Source organism: Curcuma longa, chromosome 1, assembly GCF_044706935.1.
Source record: "Curcuma longa cultivar G26 ecotype Majalengka, Jawa Barat chromosome 1, ITB_CL_G26_1.1, whole genome shotgun sequence".
NCBI lineage: Eukaryota > Viridiplantae > Streptophyta > Magnoliopsida > Zingiberales > Zingiberaceae > Curcuma > Curcuma longa.
In genome coordinates, this window is record NC_133861.1 from 27,470,820 (window position 1) to 27,487,677 (window position 16,858).

General features: G+C 36.3%; 2 protein-coding genes across 3 annotated transcripts; both read right to left on the reverse strand.

The window, feature by feature from the left end:
* Window positions 1-1,115: 1,115 nt before the first annotated feature.
* On the reverse strand, window positions 1,116-4,620 carry LOC141827244 (uncharacterized). The gene is made up of 4 exons (XM_074714477.1): window positions 4,313-4,620; window positions 3,047-4,040; window positions 2,445-2,959; window positions 1,116-1,209 (listed from the first exon to the last, which is right to left on the reverse strand). Exons 1-4 carry the CDS (start codon window positions 4,618-4,620, stop codon window positions 1,116-1,118), a joined length of 1,911 nt encoding a protein of 636 aa, XP_074570578.1.
* A 1,873-nt stretch (window positions 4,621-6,493) lies between these two features.
* LOC141843812 (high mobility group B protein 15-like) lies at window positions 6,494-15,792 on the reverse strand. 2 transcript variants are annotated; one of them, XM_074731845.1, is made up of 8 exons: window positions 15,574-15,615; window positions 15,391-15,467; window positions 15,123-15,306; window positions 9,796-9,874; window positions 8,668-8,809; window positions 8,474-8,584; window positions 7,184-7,572; window positions 6,494-7,108 (listed from the first exon to the last, which is right to left on the reverse strand). In XM_074731845.1, exons 3-8 carry the CDS (start codon window positions 15,299-15,301, stop codon window positions 6,812-6,814), a joined length of 1,197 nt encoding a protein of 398 aa, XP_074587946.1. In that variant the 5' UTR covers window positions 15,302-15,306; window positions 15,391-15,467; window positions 15,574-15,615; the 3' UTR covers window positions 6,494-6,811. The 2 variants fall into 2 exon arrangements, with proteins under 2 accessions (XP_074587946.1, XP_074587939.1); XM_074731838.1 differs by lacking the exons at window positions 15,391-15,467; window positions 15,574-15,615 and adding an exon at window positions 15,751-15,792.
* Window positions 15,793-16,858: the final 1,066 nt, after the last annotated feature.

A 16,858-nucleotide genomic window follows, 5' to 3' on the forward strand; every position in this document is an offset into this window, starting at 1 on the left:
CCATTTCATGGTGCCTAGCCAGCAGAGAGTTCATATGCCTTTTCCGCATCTCATCACAGCATGGCTTGCATCTGTCGGAATTGATGTTGCTAGGGACAGAGCGAACCTCAAGCCACTCACAGAATATGACGGTATTGGACTGCGAAACTTTTCTCTGGCCGGAATGATGAAAGCTTATAGATCCATGGAGTGGAGACCGGGCCACGACTTCCATCTCGACGAGCTTGGTCCCATGGAGGTCGAGATAGCTGAGGGAGCCGAGGCTGCCGAGGGTAATCAGGTCGATGCAGCTGCAGAGGCCCCGGATGTACCAGCTGCCGAGGAGACTGATGAGGAGGGTCTGGTGGACATGGCCGCATATCTTGACACATCCTTCGAGTCTATCGACACACGTATTGAGGAGTTGCGCCAGGAGATGACGAGCGGCTTTGCTTCTATGGACATACGGTTTGGGGAGCTACGTCAGGAGGTGGTGAGTGGCTTTGATCGTCTTACGTCCCTCGTTGAGCGATATATGATCGGTCCTCCTCCGCCACCGACTTCTGCTTCTGAGCCTCCAGCCAGTGATGCTCCGCCGCCGATGGATCTTGATTGAGTGTCTCGGTAGATGTTTCTTTTTTTGTGGCCTGCTGTATGACTTTACTATGTTTCTTTTTTTGTGGCCTGCTATTGTATGACTATGTTATCGTATGACTTGTGTTATTCATGTATGGATTATTCTGTTTTTATATGGATCTTTCACAATTTATATGGATATTCTGATGTTTGTTGTTTTATTTGCTTGTATGATTGCTTCTTTCCTTGTTCGTCTTGTTATATTTCCGCTGCCATGATATTTGTTAACTGATTACAAAGGATAATTACAGTCGACTGGAACCAATTTACCACTCCTGATATGCCGTTTCAATCGACTGATATTTACGGATAGTCGAGTGGTTTTTATTATTAGTCGACTGAATATAACTGACAGTCGACTGTGGTAACTCAGAAGCCATCAGAATCCAATTTCGACTCGACTGGTCGTTCGTATCAGTCGAGTGTAAACGAGTAAATATCGTTTCAGTCGACTGACCGAAACAGAAACTAAAAATGCACTCAGTCGACTGGATTTTAAATTACGCCGGAACAGAAGCAAACCTTCTGACAAAATCAGGTATTTCAGCGTACTGGTACTGTTTTCCAGATTTGACCATTACTTTGTCGACTATGCTGAACAGAAGCAACTTCAGGAGATTTGAGTACAAAACAGGGACCTCTCATGTACATCGTCTAGTAATCATGGTGGAAACCAAGTCATGAGTTGACTAACCATTTTTGGCGACTGGTGGAGTGCCAAGAGCAAGTGAAATTTGAACAACTTCAGTATTCATTCTAGAAATTACAGTATCAATTGAGTCAGATCCAGTATGATTTTAGAAGATTTGAGCATAGTCTTCAAATGAGACCTTCACCATGATGACCAAGAGCAAGCAGTTTATTAGTACAAAATACTAAAAGTTTAGTATATATTATTAAAATTAAAGTATGATTCGGTTTATATTGAGTATAATTGGATGAAATTTTAGTATAAATTTCGACAGCATCTCATTCATAAATTGGTTATAAATCTCAACTATTGATTGACTTACTATTCACTTTCATTAATGAATGAAAAACAATTCACAATAACAATAAAATGGTGTCACTAACAATAAAATGTCTCACTAACCAAAAGTATCAACTACACATATCACACAAGTCTTGCACAAGTCTTATACATCACCTTTATACGTCAGCTACAAATATCACCCAAGTCTTACACAAGTCTTATACAAAGCCATGAACACTGCCATGAATACTGACATAACAGAAAAGGAGTATTAAAGCAACAACAAGCCATGAATACTGTCACTGGATCGAGTACACCGTCTTGTAGTTGTATCACTTCTTTATTTTATCATCCTCCTTTTCCTGTTGATTATAGTACACCGTCTTGAACTTGTTTCACTTCTTTCTTCTATCATCCACCCTTTCCTGTAGATTGGAATAAGTGTTACAGATCAAATATATGAGTACATGCTCATAAAAAAAAAAATTTCAGTAACATGTAAATCAAATAGTTCCATACTATTTTCACAAAACATAAGTAGAGTTAGTTAATGGCTTCTTTGCAACTGCGCCTGTTATGACCTCGCCGTTTACATCGACCACACTTTGTCACACGTTTTTCAACTTGTGAAGGTATCCTTTGAGTTCTTCTTCTTCCGGGTTGGCTTCGAACATCGGGAGCACTGATTATAATTGAGTGCTCAGGATTGTACTCAGACATGTGACATGTAGGGATTGGATTTAAGATTCCTTTATAACTTTCACGATACAACTCTATTTTATAGTATTTGTCACAGAAATCATATAATGGTAAAGACTTCGACTCTATTGCTGCACATGAATGTTTGCATGGAAACCTATTAATCTGCCATGCTTTGCATGAACAAGTCTTAACAGACAAATCAACAGCAAATGATTTATTTCCATCCACAACTTCAAAACTCCAACCACATGCCCTGCGCACAGTCAAACTACGAGATTCAGCATATATCTTTGCAAGAGCATTCTCCTTTGATGGACTCAATCTTTTAACCATCCCCATTGTTGCTTCACGTCGTCTATGCATCATGTCCATAATTTGAATGCGTATGTGATCAACCATGGCTACGATAGGAAGATATCGTGCAGCTTTAACCCAATTATTCCAACTTTCAGCTATGTTATTATTCATGACACCCCACCGATTTCCTAGAAAATATGCATTTGCCCAACTTTCTGGACATGAAGAAATTATGAAGTCTTTGGCAAGTGGCATTGACTCTACTATTTTGTTAACTTGTTCTTGAAACTCTTGTGTTGATAGGGCATATGCAGCTTTTTTGAAAATAGAAGACCAATATTTTTTGTTATGAAGTGGGTACCTTCGCATGACCTACATTCAAATAAAAATTTTTTTTTATATAAACGAGTAATATTCAAAAAGCAATATTACCTAACAAAAATATACTATTAGCCACACCTGTTTCACGAAATTGTCTACCAAATGCCTCAAGCAGTAGGCATGATGACTATCTGGGAATATTATCTGAATAGCCTTGATTATGCCAGGATGTCTATCAGAGAAAAATGTGAACTCATGGAAGCCAATATAGGAATGCGAAAGCAGGGCACTTCTAAGTTGGAAACAAAACCATCCCCAATTATCATCATTTTCAGCATCTACAACTGAATATGCTAATGTGAAAAGATCATCATTAGCATCCTTTGCCACAGCAACCAAAATACATCCCTTGTATTTGTTCTTTATGTGAGTACCATCCAAGAAAACCAAAGGTCTACATCCATTGATAAAACCAATTGCACATGCTTTGAAGCAAATGAATAACCTTTTAAATTTATTACCACAATCATCAATTTCACACTGGACATAACTTCCTGGATTAGTTTCTTTGATAGCACTACAATACCATCTTAATCTATCATATGACCCCTCCTCTGCACCATGAATGTCATGCAATGCCAACTCCTTCCCTTTCCAAACCCTATTGTAACTAAGCTCTACCCCATATTCTCTATGAATATCTTTCAACATTGTGCATGGTCGGTACGAGGGCTCTCCCCTCAATCTATCTATCACAACATTGGAAACCCAGGCAGCATCAGCTTTAGGATGTCCTCGACTACGAAGATTGTCATCTCCACAAGTATGTATTAGATTGCATTTTCTAATGGCAAATATTTTGTCAGCTTTATGTCTTGAAGCATATATTCTCCAAGAACATTCTTCTATGCTACATACAAGAATGACCTTCTGATTATCATTCTTTTTATACAAAAATGACCGTCTCATAGCAACAGCATAATTTTTAGCACATTTTCGAAATTCTGCAGCATCCTTGAATATCTGGCCCTCTCCACGGATGCAATGACTCCAAACATCTATGGAATTGCTTACCAAACCCCCTTCAAGATGGCCATCATTACTAGTCTGTGCCTCTTCTTCATTTTCAATCCTTATCAATTTAACATTGAGTATAATATAAGGGATTGTAATCATAAATAAAATATTTCTTATTATCCTACTACTATACACCAAAGCAAACATTATTCAATTCTTACATAATCATCAACAAACTTTTCAAATGACGTATCAAGGAAAGCCCACAAAAAACTACTTTCAAAATAACCAAATCATTAACAAGTGTACTCTACATACTACGTATCAAGCAAAATAATCAAAAAACTAAATATCATCATCATAAATATCAAGGCAGAAATTTTTTACCTCTCGATATTGTGGGAACTGATTTCATCCTTTATCACTGCTCTCATATTGATTATTGTCAATCTCATAGACGTGTAAAGATGTGTCATAATACGGACATCATCATCTTCATTCAATGTCACATACATATTTTGATGTGGCGCTAGATATTGCAATACCACATTGTGTGGAGTAATCTCGGCACATTTTCTCCCAAGATTAAGAAACACTTCCATTAGACTGAATCCATTCAGAATTGAAATCATATAGAGGTCTTCTTTATACTTGCAACTACCCAGAAATGAAAAATTTGGAGATCCAGATTCCATGTTTCTAAGAAACTGAACACAAATCTGTCACCTAAAGGATAATTGAAAAAAATTATAAATCATAATAAATCATAAATGTGAATATATACTCATTCATATACTCATTGGTATTCTTATATAACATTCAAAACCTTTGTTGAATAAGATGAAGTTTATTAAACATTTGTTGAATAATTAAGTGTGATCTCTTACAATTTATTATGATATTACGCTAAAAAAAATTCAACTATCACAATGTCCATGTAAAATTTAAGACAACTCCTACTCTCACTATCATTTAGTTTATAACCAAGCAAGTTTAAATCAATTATTTTTGCAAAGTTTAAATCAAGGTCGATTTAAGGAAACAATTCAATTTACCATTATAATGGAACTAATTTCCCACATTAATCTATAATCCCCTACAACATTATTGGAAGACTTGTAGAAAATTATAGGGAAGGGGATTTGGGGAAATTCCTCTATTTTACCGAAACAACTAAAAATAATCAACAAATTTACTATTTTTTTTTCCTGAAGCTCCCGGTTGATGGATCTAGCCGCTTCCTTCAGTTTCGACGTGTTGCTTCAATCTCTTCGTCTGTGTAAAATTTGTGTGCCGTTTAGGGTTTTGACAAGAAAATGGGTATTGTTGTGTTGTGAATAAATGGAGAACGAAACCTTAATGAACAATGGCGAGAAGAAGAGAGGTGTCGCGCGAAGAAGAAGAAAGTCGGACTGTCGCCGGGAAGCCTTACCTCGCGCCCACTTGCGGAGAAGAAGAGAAGCGCTCTGCGGACGTGGTGAGCAAAGCGGGAGGACAGGAGAGAGGGAAAGGGTAATTTAGTCATATCATCTATCGGGGAGTTTAAACTGAAACCTTCGGCAGATTGGGGAGTGCATGCAAAGGAATTGATGCCTGGGGACTGACCGCGAAGTTCAGTTTCCCATTGGGGATTTTAAAGCAAGTTTCCCTTGTTAATCAACTTATAAAAAAAATAAAAATAAAGGGAGACTTTATCACTAAAAACATCATCAACATGTTTTAGTAAAAAAAACCTTGATGTTCTTCTCAATACTCAAAATCAAAATGTAAGAATATAAATGAACTCCTAGAAGCACCATAAACACTATAGTGATCTCATATTTCCATATTGATCATTAAAGAAGGAATCAAAGTATTTCAGATAAAACACCATGATGCCTTTCCTATACAAGGATATATTGATTGTCTTCTAGTGATCAACATAACAATATAAAATCATCATTTTGTTCCTAATACTTTTATTCTTATCTTTACTTTTCGATTGTGATCATTAGAAAAGATATTAAGGCGTTTTAACCAAAATATTTTGATAATTACAATATTATCTGCTTTTAGTATACTAAAAAACAAGTTCTTAGTATGTTCTATATATAACTGTGTGCCCTTTATGCCATATATTTTTTCAAAGATTGAGCTGGGGTCACACATATGAGGGACATAGTTCTACAATCTCCCTCTCAACCTTCGCGAGCTCGAGCCAGCTTACAAACAAAGAATTGGCTGCCTTCCCGATTGCATTGTTCGTTTTCGGGCTTACATATGCTCGGTCGAGCGAGTTTGCTGGCTTTTCTTGTCAAATATAAGAGACCGCTGCTGCTGCTCAATGGCATTTCCAGTTGTCCATTGAAGCAATGCACCACTTCCATGTATCGTTTCAGTTGAACTCCAAAATCAGATTCTTCAGGTAAAAGATCAGTTTGATCTACTTGCTAACCTCAAAAACCACAAGAAGCTTCAGCCCTCCTTCAGTCTTAAATGAGTGAGTAAATCAGTGTGCTAATATTGCCATCGAACAATTAGAGATTGGAATATCATGGTTTTGTTTGGATGTTTCCAGATTCTCAAAGATGAACAATGCTGACATGCTACAAAACCATCCACATTTCAACAAGAAGTTCTGCACGATCACGATTACACAGTGCTTAACAAGGTAGTAAACTAAGATGGGCATTCACCTCAAAACTAATCCAACAGTAGCACATCCCGAACTAGGTTACATTACAGATGAAAGTTTACACTTGAACATGGAAAGAGCACTGACAAAAAAATTCCAGATCCATAATTTAAGTCCCAGTTAGGATCTAGGCGTGAGTCGCAAAATGGTCAGTCATCTCCAAATCCTTTTAGTAATCATAGTCATCTTTTCTGCAAGAACAAGCATCACACTCACTTTCGCATTTGGTATCTGCTTGTTATAGGTGTTCCACCAAACTCTGGATGTGCCTCAATATCAGAATCATCCTCCGAAAATTTTCCCGGAGAGTCACTAGTTTCAGAACCGGAATCATTCTCGTTACTCAAAATTAGGTTATCTTCTTCATTTGCAATTTTTTGGCCTGCATCTTGCAGGATCTTCGGTTCAGCTGGAGAATGTGCCATCGATGCCGCATCAATTATTTGACTTGACTTCAGTTTTTCCCTGTTTGCTATTTCAGTTCTATAGCTCTGCATGTCCTCATATACCTGAAATGTAAAATAGATTACTTCTTGGGTTCAATATCCCTCACAAAAATGTTTCAGTTGTTGATGGTTTCTTACATCCTTCTCGCTCTCTGGTAATTTGCTCCACAAGTCCCGGATCATTTTATTGATTTCTCGGCCCTTTCTAGGATAGAGTGGCTTAAGCTTCGCTTGCTGCTCAGCAAAGAATAAAGGGTACCCACTCTTGTTTGGTTTTGGTTTTGGATGATTTGGGTTGCTTTTGCTGAGCTTCTTCTTTCTAGCGCGGCCACCATTCCGGCTCTCCAGGTTGCTATTGTCGACAACCTCTGCATGCTTTGTTACTTGCATGTCAGTCTGTCTAGGAATGTGATAGAGAACACCTTTGAGTTTTTCAGCTCCGATAGTAACAGTCACGAAGTAGCCCTGCTCAAATTTTCCATCGATTACTCCGACAACTTTTTGATAAGGAGATGAGGATGCCAAACCTGGAGATAGGGTAAAAGGTAGTTACGCCAACAAGTGGAGGCAAAAGCTTCCTATCGTCACAAAAAAAGAATACCAAATGAGAAAAAAAATTAATAAAATATAATTTAGAATCAGTGTCTTGTTGATATAAAAGAGCAATCTATATATTGGCCTCTTCTCACGGGTGCGGGTGCTTAGTCAGCCTAATTCTCGATATACGATAGTTGATAATTTTTACTTAACCAAAGAAACTGAATGTTCAAAGAGATCCTACAATAAATCATGTTAGTCCCAACCATCTTAGTCATAATTGAACTACTCAATGTTGCTATCATCTTAATCTATCTTCTATTCATTTTTTCAACTATTGAAGCTATATCAAGTTTCTCTTTGATGCTATTTTTTATTCTATCTTCTGAGTTATCCTATACATTGATCCATACGTTGATCTTAACATTCTCATCTTTGCTACTTTAACTTTTTTTTGTTGCAAATGATATTTTCTAACTTTCTATCAATTAATCTGATCCATAAAGTACAACAGGTCGTACTATTATCTTATAAAAAAATTTCAAAGAGCTTAAGGGACACAACAATTGCTAGAGGTTCTTCTTCATTTCAATCACACATAATTACAAATTAATCACATCTTATCATTATGCCCTTAATAGAGCTAAAAGAAATGAATAAGAAGGTTTTTATTGAAACCAACTTTATCGTGCATTTATAACTTCAACATAAACTTGTATGTAATTTGGTTAGTGCTTGCCAGATCCATAAGAAGAGGTGGAGGGTTGAATTCCTCAACTAATGTAAAGGTATGCCGAATCTTTTAATGTCTGTACTCGAATGCATGCGTTCATAGGCATTAGTAGTGTGCAAGTTGCCTGTGCAAAATATGAATAAAATAAACAAACTCACTATTTTTTCTCCTTCGTTTTTGTGAAATAGCCTGAGTTTCAGAAGATGGTTCTATTTCTTCCAAGGATCTCTCTGTCAGACCTGATGTTGCCGAACTCATGTTCATGGAAGCTATAAGACAAGAACACGTTGAGATACAGGACAATTGCCCTGTGACACATTAATGCATATGCAAACAAACTGGAATACCTAACCTGATGATCGAAAGAAATATACTTGCTCATAATTACGCAGCAAAGACATGTAGTTTTTGCGAACTAAGTAAGATGCACTTGTGGTAGTGGATGAGAAAGTAAAAGCAGAAGTGACTTCTTTCAATTTCCGGTCTTCAATTACCTGTGACCAAATAACCAATTATTAATTTAAGTGGTGCTAAACAACCAAAAGAAAAGAGTAAACGAGTCAGTCGGTTTTCATGCAGACAAAAGTTGAAGTAACTCATTGCCTTCATTAACAAAATAGAATTGTTCAATTGTTATCACTGTATTTCCCTAGTCAAATACATAAAAGAATGATTTAACACCAATAAATTCTTGAATAATCATTCAATGAAGATAATGCAGCTACATGAACCAACGGTAGTGCAATATCTGTCAGATAAAAAAATATATTCCCTGAGGAAACAAACAATAGCTAATCTAAGCTGATGTATCAGAAAAAGAAACTTAACAAAAACACTCTCAACAAAGAGAAGGAATATTTTCATTAACAGCAATTTTAAAAGTTCATTCTGGTCGTGAATCTGTCTAACTAAAACAGGCTCATGAAGCCAACAGAACTATCATATCGAGAACTAAGACCTAACTTAAATATCCAATCGCGATGTATTTTATCAATGCAATTGTTCACAACCAACAAACTGCAAAGTTTTTCAACCTCTCATTCTATAACATTCCTATTGGTTGAATGACAAGTTGGGTTAACATCCTTACTAATGAGAATACAGTTTAAATTATAACTGGGCTCATGGTCCTTGGCATGAAATTCTGAAGTACTTGCATGTTAAAAAATATTTAATCATGGAAACGGCATTTCTACTTGCAGGCCAAGGCTTACCTGCACTTGCGGATACATTCCAGTCAAACACTAGAAAGTGATCATTCACTCTGATATTAATCAGAGATATACCCTTTTTAATGTCTAATTTAATCATAATATATTAAACAAGGATTTCAATTCTATATATCCTTCAAGCAATTTACCAATTCCAGAGAACATCACCGAAATGATATGGTGCTTGTCAGTGTCAAGCAAACAATAATAAGTTAACCAGAACGCAGTATAAAGTTTTAAATTCTTGAGCAAAAGTTAATATGGCTTGCCTTTTCAATGCCTCCTCGGGATGTTACCTCAACAAAAAGACAATGAAGGTCAAGCTCCTTGCCCCCAACAGTTGGCACCCTGCAAAAGAAAACAAACTACAAGATTAGCTACCAGATATGTTCAATGTATAACCTATCAGTAGTATATATAAAGGAAACTATCAAGATGCTCAAGTATACACCCAATAAACAAAGATAATAGATAAATTCATGTAGTACTTTAATCCACCAGGTCAAACAACTAACAAAAACTCGTGAAGAGAACCAAACTTAATTAAGAATGAAGATGTAGACAACAAGAGGTGTTGGATCTATTGGTGCAATCGACCTCTAGGGTTTTGATGTTTGTTTGACAACATATTTAATAGAGTTGGTCAAGGTCAACCAAGTTGGTGAGAAGTCCAAACAAGTTAATGTGGACCAAATGTTTGACAATCAAGTCTAGTCAGGTCAAAGTTGACCGAATGACTAATAAGGAAAAAGTCCAGACAAGTCAAAGATGACCAGATGTCTGGCAAGGGAAAAGTCCAAGTAGGCTAAGACTGACCAGATGCTTGGTAAGACGAAAAACCTTAAGGGGGCATTTGGTTTAGGGTTATCATTAATAACCTTAGTTATTTGTCTAAAGCTATCAAGAAAAACCTTGTTTGGTTTAGGTATTGAGTGATTCCCGAGCAATGACGCATGCCCGACACCTTAGCAAAACATCAGCAAATGGGGCATGCAACCTAGAATGTGATTACCTTGGATTTATTAGGTTTTCCTTGATTCTGAGGTAATCGAGAATCCATCCGCATCGGTCACCGCCGTTCCTTCATGCGGAACGGAAACCAACGTTCTCGTCGGCGTCTCGGTGGACAACAACAGCTGAGGGACAAGCGAGCATGCACGAGGAGGCAGTGTCGGCGACTTGCAAAGGGGGGTGTGCGAACGACGTCGTAGTTCTTGCAGCTTACGGAGGGCCGAGGGGGACGTGCGAGGAGGTGACGTCGGCGATTGTTCTCCGACTTCGACTGCTCGCGATGGGGAAGAGAGGAGCAACAACGGCGAGCGCCTCACATGGTTGAGTTCGTGAGGTGAGTGGTGGTGAGGCGACGACAAGGCGAGGTGAGGCGTAGATGAGGGGAGAAGGAGATGGAAGCAAGTGAAATGAGTGAAATTTAGGATTTTAATTAAAATTTTAGTTAATTGAATCAATTAACTCCTAGCTATAGTTGAGATAAACTAAATAGACCTAGTCTAAAGTCTAATAAAATTATCCCCAAAAAATCTAAAATAATAAAAAATTCTAAACTATTATCGAATTTATTTATTTATATATGTCACCATTAATAATAATATTATTATTATATATTTTATTTTATTTTATTAGTGGATCTAGTGATTGATACAATTCTCTGCACTAAGTTATACATTAAAACCTCTAAATAAATAAATTTTTATTGCATTACCTAAGATTGAACCAAACAATATTAGATTATATTTTATTCCCCATAACTTAGTTATGAGATTACTTGGTAATCACATAACCAAGGTTATACATGATAACCTTAAACCAAACGCACTCTAAATGAACTTTAGGTAGTGAGAAGTCTTGGAGAAGTGAACTCCAACAAGTGAGACTAGTAGGTTTGAGTAACCGACATAAAGTTTCGCAGTGTTTTGCATTACTACTTTTATCAGATTGACGTATTCTGGTTGGGAAAACCTTAGGCATTGATCCGACTGAAGAAACTAATAGATTTCTAAGTCAAGATCAGACAGTCTTAATTGTTAGATGATTTCATGCATACATCTATATATTGTGCTAACTTTATTTTATAGGAAAAACAAAGTTGTCCAAAATCAAAGAGTTCAATCGACCGAACCAAAGGGTTCAATCGACCGATCCAACCAGATAAACACAAGTCAAATCGTGATTGAGCCCAAATGGAAACAAAGGTTTAATCGATTGATCAGGAGAATCAACTGAATAACTTTAGAAGGTGCAGATCGGATGACATTGGATCCAACAAAGAAGGAAATTCTAGAGATCAATCGATCGAACAACAGATTTCATGGTATGGATCGAATCAATTCGGAGCACACAAGGAAAGATAAAGATTCAGTCGCCTAGAAGGTTCAGTCAACTGAACAAGATTCAATCGACCGGACGAAACCTATAAAAGAAGCCTCAGGAGACTCGACATCCAACTCTCTCATCGACTCATCCTTCTCTGTTGTTCAGTCCGTGCAAGTGTTGTTGCTACTACGCTGAGAGGCTTTCCGACAACTACGACGAAGCTCTATCTTTTGTTGTCGGTATACTTTACTTACTAACATTATATTAAAGGAGATAGTAGTCTGTTACTATCTTCTTCATCTTTTATGCGTCTTCTCTTCTTCTCCAAAAGTTTTCGAAGAGAAGGATTTTAAGGTATTGTCCAATCAAAAATGATCAAAGGAATCGTAGACCTTGGAGTAGCAGTTATTGGACTGTGAACTAAGTAACCGGCAGTGTCTTTGTGATTTTTTTCTGCTACGCCTCTATGTTTGTTTTTGTTAAAAAAAAAAGTTTTTACGCACGATATTCACCCCCTCCCCCCCTCTATCGCCTATTTCGGTCCTACATGATCTTCTATTAAAGGGCCAACCATGAAATGACTTGGAAACAAAATAGCTTAATCCCTATAAACTTGATAAATAGATAACCTATACCTAAATTCACATATTGCCCTAAACAATAATAAATATCACCAGAAAGAGCACCATTGTGAGAGACCTTACCCAGGCTAGATACAACAGGGATCCCTATAAACATATAACACTCCAACAGTTAAGACCACACTTGATGAAAAAGGGAGGAGAGGGAAAAAAGGGCCCAACATAGCACTGGGTACTCAAATCTTACAATTTTTAGGAAACAGAAAATAAAAGGCTTCTTAATTTAGAACTCCCTGATTTGTTTGCATTCCCTCCTAACAGAGAACTCAACTCCTAGCATGCTGTTGCCATCTTCCTTTGGTTGCCTTTCTAATGAGGTACATCATCATAGTTGTGAATCTTTTTCTTGGATGCCCCTTCCTATGAGGAATAGTTATATCAACTCATCCTTTCGACATGTGAGAATGTGAATTGACTTCATTGACTTCCTATTCCTCTTCGATAATCTTTCTCAATGACTTTGAAAATGTTGTGACTAACATAAGGTGGCAACACTATGAAGTTCCATTGTAGTCTAGCATTTGTAGAAAATTCAACATGCAATGTGAAGTCTCAAATGTGTCCCAATAAGATCGAAATTTTTTTATGTTAAAATTGGATCAATGTCTAAACATATTAGTGAGCTAAATAAGCATTAGAATCAATTATTTGCACAATATAGCCAATAAAGTGAACAAAATGACCCTTAGAGCAAGTTTTATGGGGTATTTGTGCATATGAATGCAAGAGGATCATCTATTGTAACATATACTTTGTCATAATCAGTGATCTGTGTAACTTCATTCTTAATATCATCATATACCTCTCATATATGCTCAATGGAACTCTCAATTTGGTATCAAGAAGTAGATAAGAAGATCCACTCTCTAGGTTGATGAGCTTTAGACTAATAAGTAACTACAAAGATTCAACAAGAAACCATATCCAGTGACTGTGCCTTTTCAAAAGGATGCCTTGTGTTCTTATCTTATCATGTTTATCATCTTTATTTATTGGTCTCTTAGGATCATATGCTGCATTTTAATATGTGAACATAAGCCCTGAGCAGTAGTTAGCTGCATTTTTTTTTTGTTTGAAGGGATCAAGTTATTACGGGGGTTTTCTAAGGGTGGGTGAATCTTGTGGCTCAATTAAATGTTTGTTATTGTGAAGGATTGTTAAGTGAGAAAATATGTTGGTAACCACTAAGCGCAGATATGCTTCTTATAGCGACCAATTCATCATAACACATTTTTGGGTGTTATTTTCTTAAGCACAAGAGTTGATGTGAGTTTTGGATTCTTTACTTCTCTTTCATCTTAAGCTACTATGCTTTTGGTTTGAGAAAATTTGTGCCTAAGGTTATATTCACACTCTCTCAGATTTTGTAATAGGTTTTCTTTTGCTTGAGATAGTATTAAACGTCTGCAGCTTTATGATAGGCTTTTTCTGATAAACTAGGAATAAATAGTTCAACCTCTCTTTGGATTTCAAGCTAAATCCATCAATGAATCGGTTAACTGAATGTTCACAGCACCTATAATATTTTCAAATTGATTCCTATATTTTGCCTCACTTAGAGATTATTGTTTAACATTTATTAATTTGGTATATAATTCATCCATAAAGTGTGTGGAAGCATGTCTTTGATTCTGCATCTCATTAAGGTCAATGTTTAAGGGTCAGTTTTCTAATTTGTTCTTGTTACACTACCCAGGTTATATTCACTCAGGTAGTCCTAACTTGGAAAGGATTCTATTCCCCACAAACTTGGCAAACAAATAACCAATCCATAAATAACTCTTTTCCCTAAACAAATATTAAAATAACCTAGCTTGCTATGACTTAACCAAAATAAAATCGTACAGTTTTCAAACTCATAAAATTTAAAGCTTCTTAATTTTTTGGCAACACAAAGTTATCGTATATTTTTTTTTAAAAAAAAGTTACCATAATTTGACAAGAATTATTATAGCCACCATGGTTAGTACTCATAATTACTTAGAAATCCATAAAGATATTCTAATATAACTCTATTTGGAGCAAACTTTGACCCATTAGTTTCTTAGCAGTAAATTTAACATCCTTTATCATTGCATCTAGTTATAAAGGCTTAGTGAAGGCATTGATAAAGTTTTTCTAAAACAAGGGTCAGTCAATTTAACAATGCATTTATTTCTATTATAACTTAAACAATGCGATGATATAATTCAAGAAACAGACGTTCAAGAAAAGGTCTATCATGCAGAAGAAAATGGTCTACTAGCTAAGCATGCACACTGTGTTTCTTCAACAGAAGTAGGAAAGAAAGAAGGAAAAAAAAATTGAAATCATTGATTCCTCTTGTTTATTTGGAAGGTAATAGAGAAGAGGAAGGAATTTCATTCCGTCCAATTCCTCTATTGCATTTCCACCCAAATCAAGCGGAAACAGAGGAAAATGAAGTTTAGGCATCTAACAAAAAAAAAAAGCTAATCAATATAGCTCTATTTTTTTCCCTTCTGTCCAAGTAAATTAAGAATGAAGTTGCTTAGAAATACAATGAGAAAAGTTATCTCTTTTCATTTCACTTAAAATCAGTTTCATTTCCCTCCTAATCCTCTCCTCCAGGAAAACTCAGCAAAAAAGATGGGAGGTAGTCACACCTTAACTTTGTCCCAAGTCTGGAGTGAAAATCCTCGAGAGTTTCCGTAAACAACTTCGGATCAGCAATGACATCTTCATACTTAGCCAAAGGTTCAGGATAGTGATGATCCACCATCACAGTCTCCAAATCATGCTTGCCCTTCTCAGCAACTTCGCTTCCCCTCTCATTTTCCTCCATTCTAACTGCATCATCAAAGACAAAATTAGCTCAAGTAATAATAATAAAAAAACATTTAACTAGAATCAGAATGGCACTCTAAATCCCACTTCGCCTGTGCCTTCCGGGTAAAAATAAGTCCAGAACTGCTTGCCCTAAAAGCCGGATAGGGTTTCAAATGAAACAACTTTTGCTCGATAGCGATTACCACCAAAGAAATAACCTCCATTAGATCCACAAGCGGAAAAGGAAGGAACTTTAAGCTTCAAATCATCAATAAAAAGAAGAAAAACCTGGTGATAACTAACACCATTCTGATCTTTCCACAACTGCTGTTAAATGCGAAAAAAAAATGCACACGCAGCAAGAAATTACAAGGGAGACGCACTACGACCCTAAAACTATAACAAAGACCTAATCAAGAAAAGTGAGATGACAAGAAGAGCAGAAGAATGCTAACAAAAACTTACCTTTCATGCTCTCCTTCAACGTGAAAGTATACTGCAAGGTAGTGAAGCTGCAGGGCGATTTAGAGGTGCCGACCAGCTCCCGAGAAAAGAGATGGACAAAGAGTGGGAACCCGGATATTCTACCTTTTGTGAAATTGGAGATTCAATTGGAGCCTGATGGGTGCCGCTAGATTTGTCTCTTTGCCTCCAATAAAAACGATGGTACAGATCGGGTAGATTCGCAGTTTTGCCCGTAGAGTATAATGCAGTATCTAAGGAAGTAGGTATGTATATTTATTTGCGCGATTTATTTTCTAAATGCGTTTCTTATATTTCTCAGATCTACCCTAAAAAAACATGGGCAAAAGTATATATATAAAAAATTACTCTTTTTTACCGTATCGTCGACATGACGTCCTATTTTAATTTTTTTATAAAAAAACATCCACGTAATTTATTTTCTAAATTTATTTCTTATATTTCTCAGATCTATCAAAAAAAAAAACATGGACAAAAATAAAAAAGACATCCTTTATTTACCGCATCATCAACATCATGTTATATTTTAATTTTTTTTATATTTTAATTTTTTTAATCAAAAAGCGTCTCATCTCCTTATATAATTATCCTATCTATTCTCAATCTACTATTCAATAGAATTTAATTAATTTGCAAATCAATTCACATTGAAATTCTAAATTAGGCAAGACGAGGATTCAAGATTTTAGGATTGATTAAGCAAGCAGAAAAAAACCTCAATACATTTTGTGTTTCTAAAAAAATCCAAACATTCAACTCCCTTGTTCGCCCTTCACCGTCTTCACCGATCAACTCTACCGTACCATCTATTGGTCGGCTCTTAAGCTTCATCTCTAAGCTTGTCTAAAGCTATCAGACATACAAGGAAAAAAATATTATTCTTGTCCGTTAATTTGCAAGATGTTTCTATGTATGTGATAATTTTTTATTATTTATCTTTTAACTGCCTATCGCCTCGTGTTATTATTTAAGGTTTAGATTTTAACGTCAGTTGAGTTCCCATTCGAGTGTCTGAACATCTGCCTCCTCTGTAGTAAACATCCAACTGTCATTGTTGTAGCAAATACAACATTGTAGCAGCTACGAAATT

Coding starts and splice junctions, on each gene's coding strand:
- LOC141843812 (XM_074731838.1), bottom strand. Junction 9,875..15,122: donor AGACTTGGGACAAAGTTAAG/GTGTGACTACCT, acceptor TTTCTTTTGCAG/GGTGCCAACTGTTGGGGGCA. Junction 8,585..8,667: donor ATATTTCTTTCGATCATCAG/GTTAGGTATTCC, acceptor CTTGTCTTATAG/CTTCCATGAACATGAGTTCG.
- LOC141827244 (XM_074714477.1), bottom strand. CDS start 4,620: ATGGAATCTGGATCTCCAAATTTTTCATTTCTGGGTAGTTGCAAGTAT. Junction 2,960..3,046: donor TAGACAATTTCGTGAAACAG/GTGTGGCTAATA, acceptor ATTTGAATGTAG/GTCATGCGAAGGTACCCACT. Junction 1,210..2,444: donor AAAGCATGGCAGATTAATAG/GTTTCCATGCAA, acceptor GCTTCTGTTCAG/CATAGTCGACAAAGTAATGG.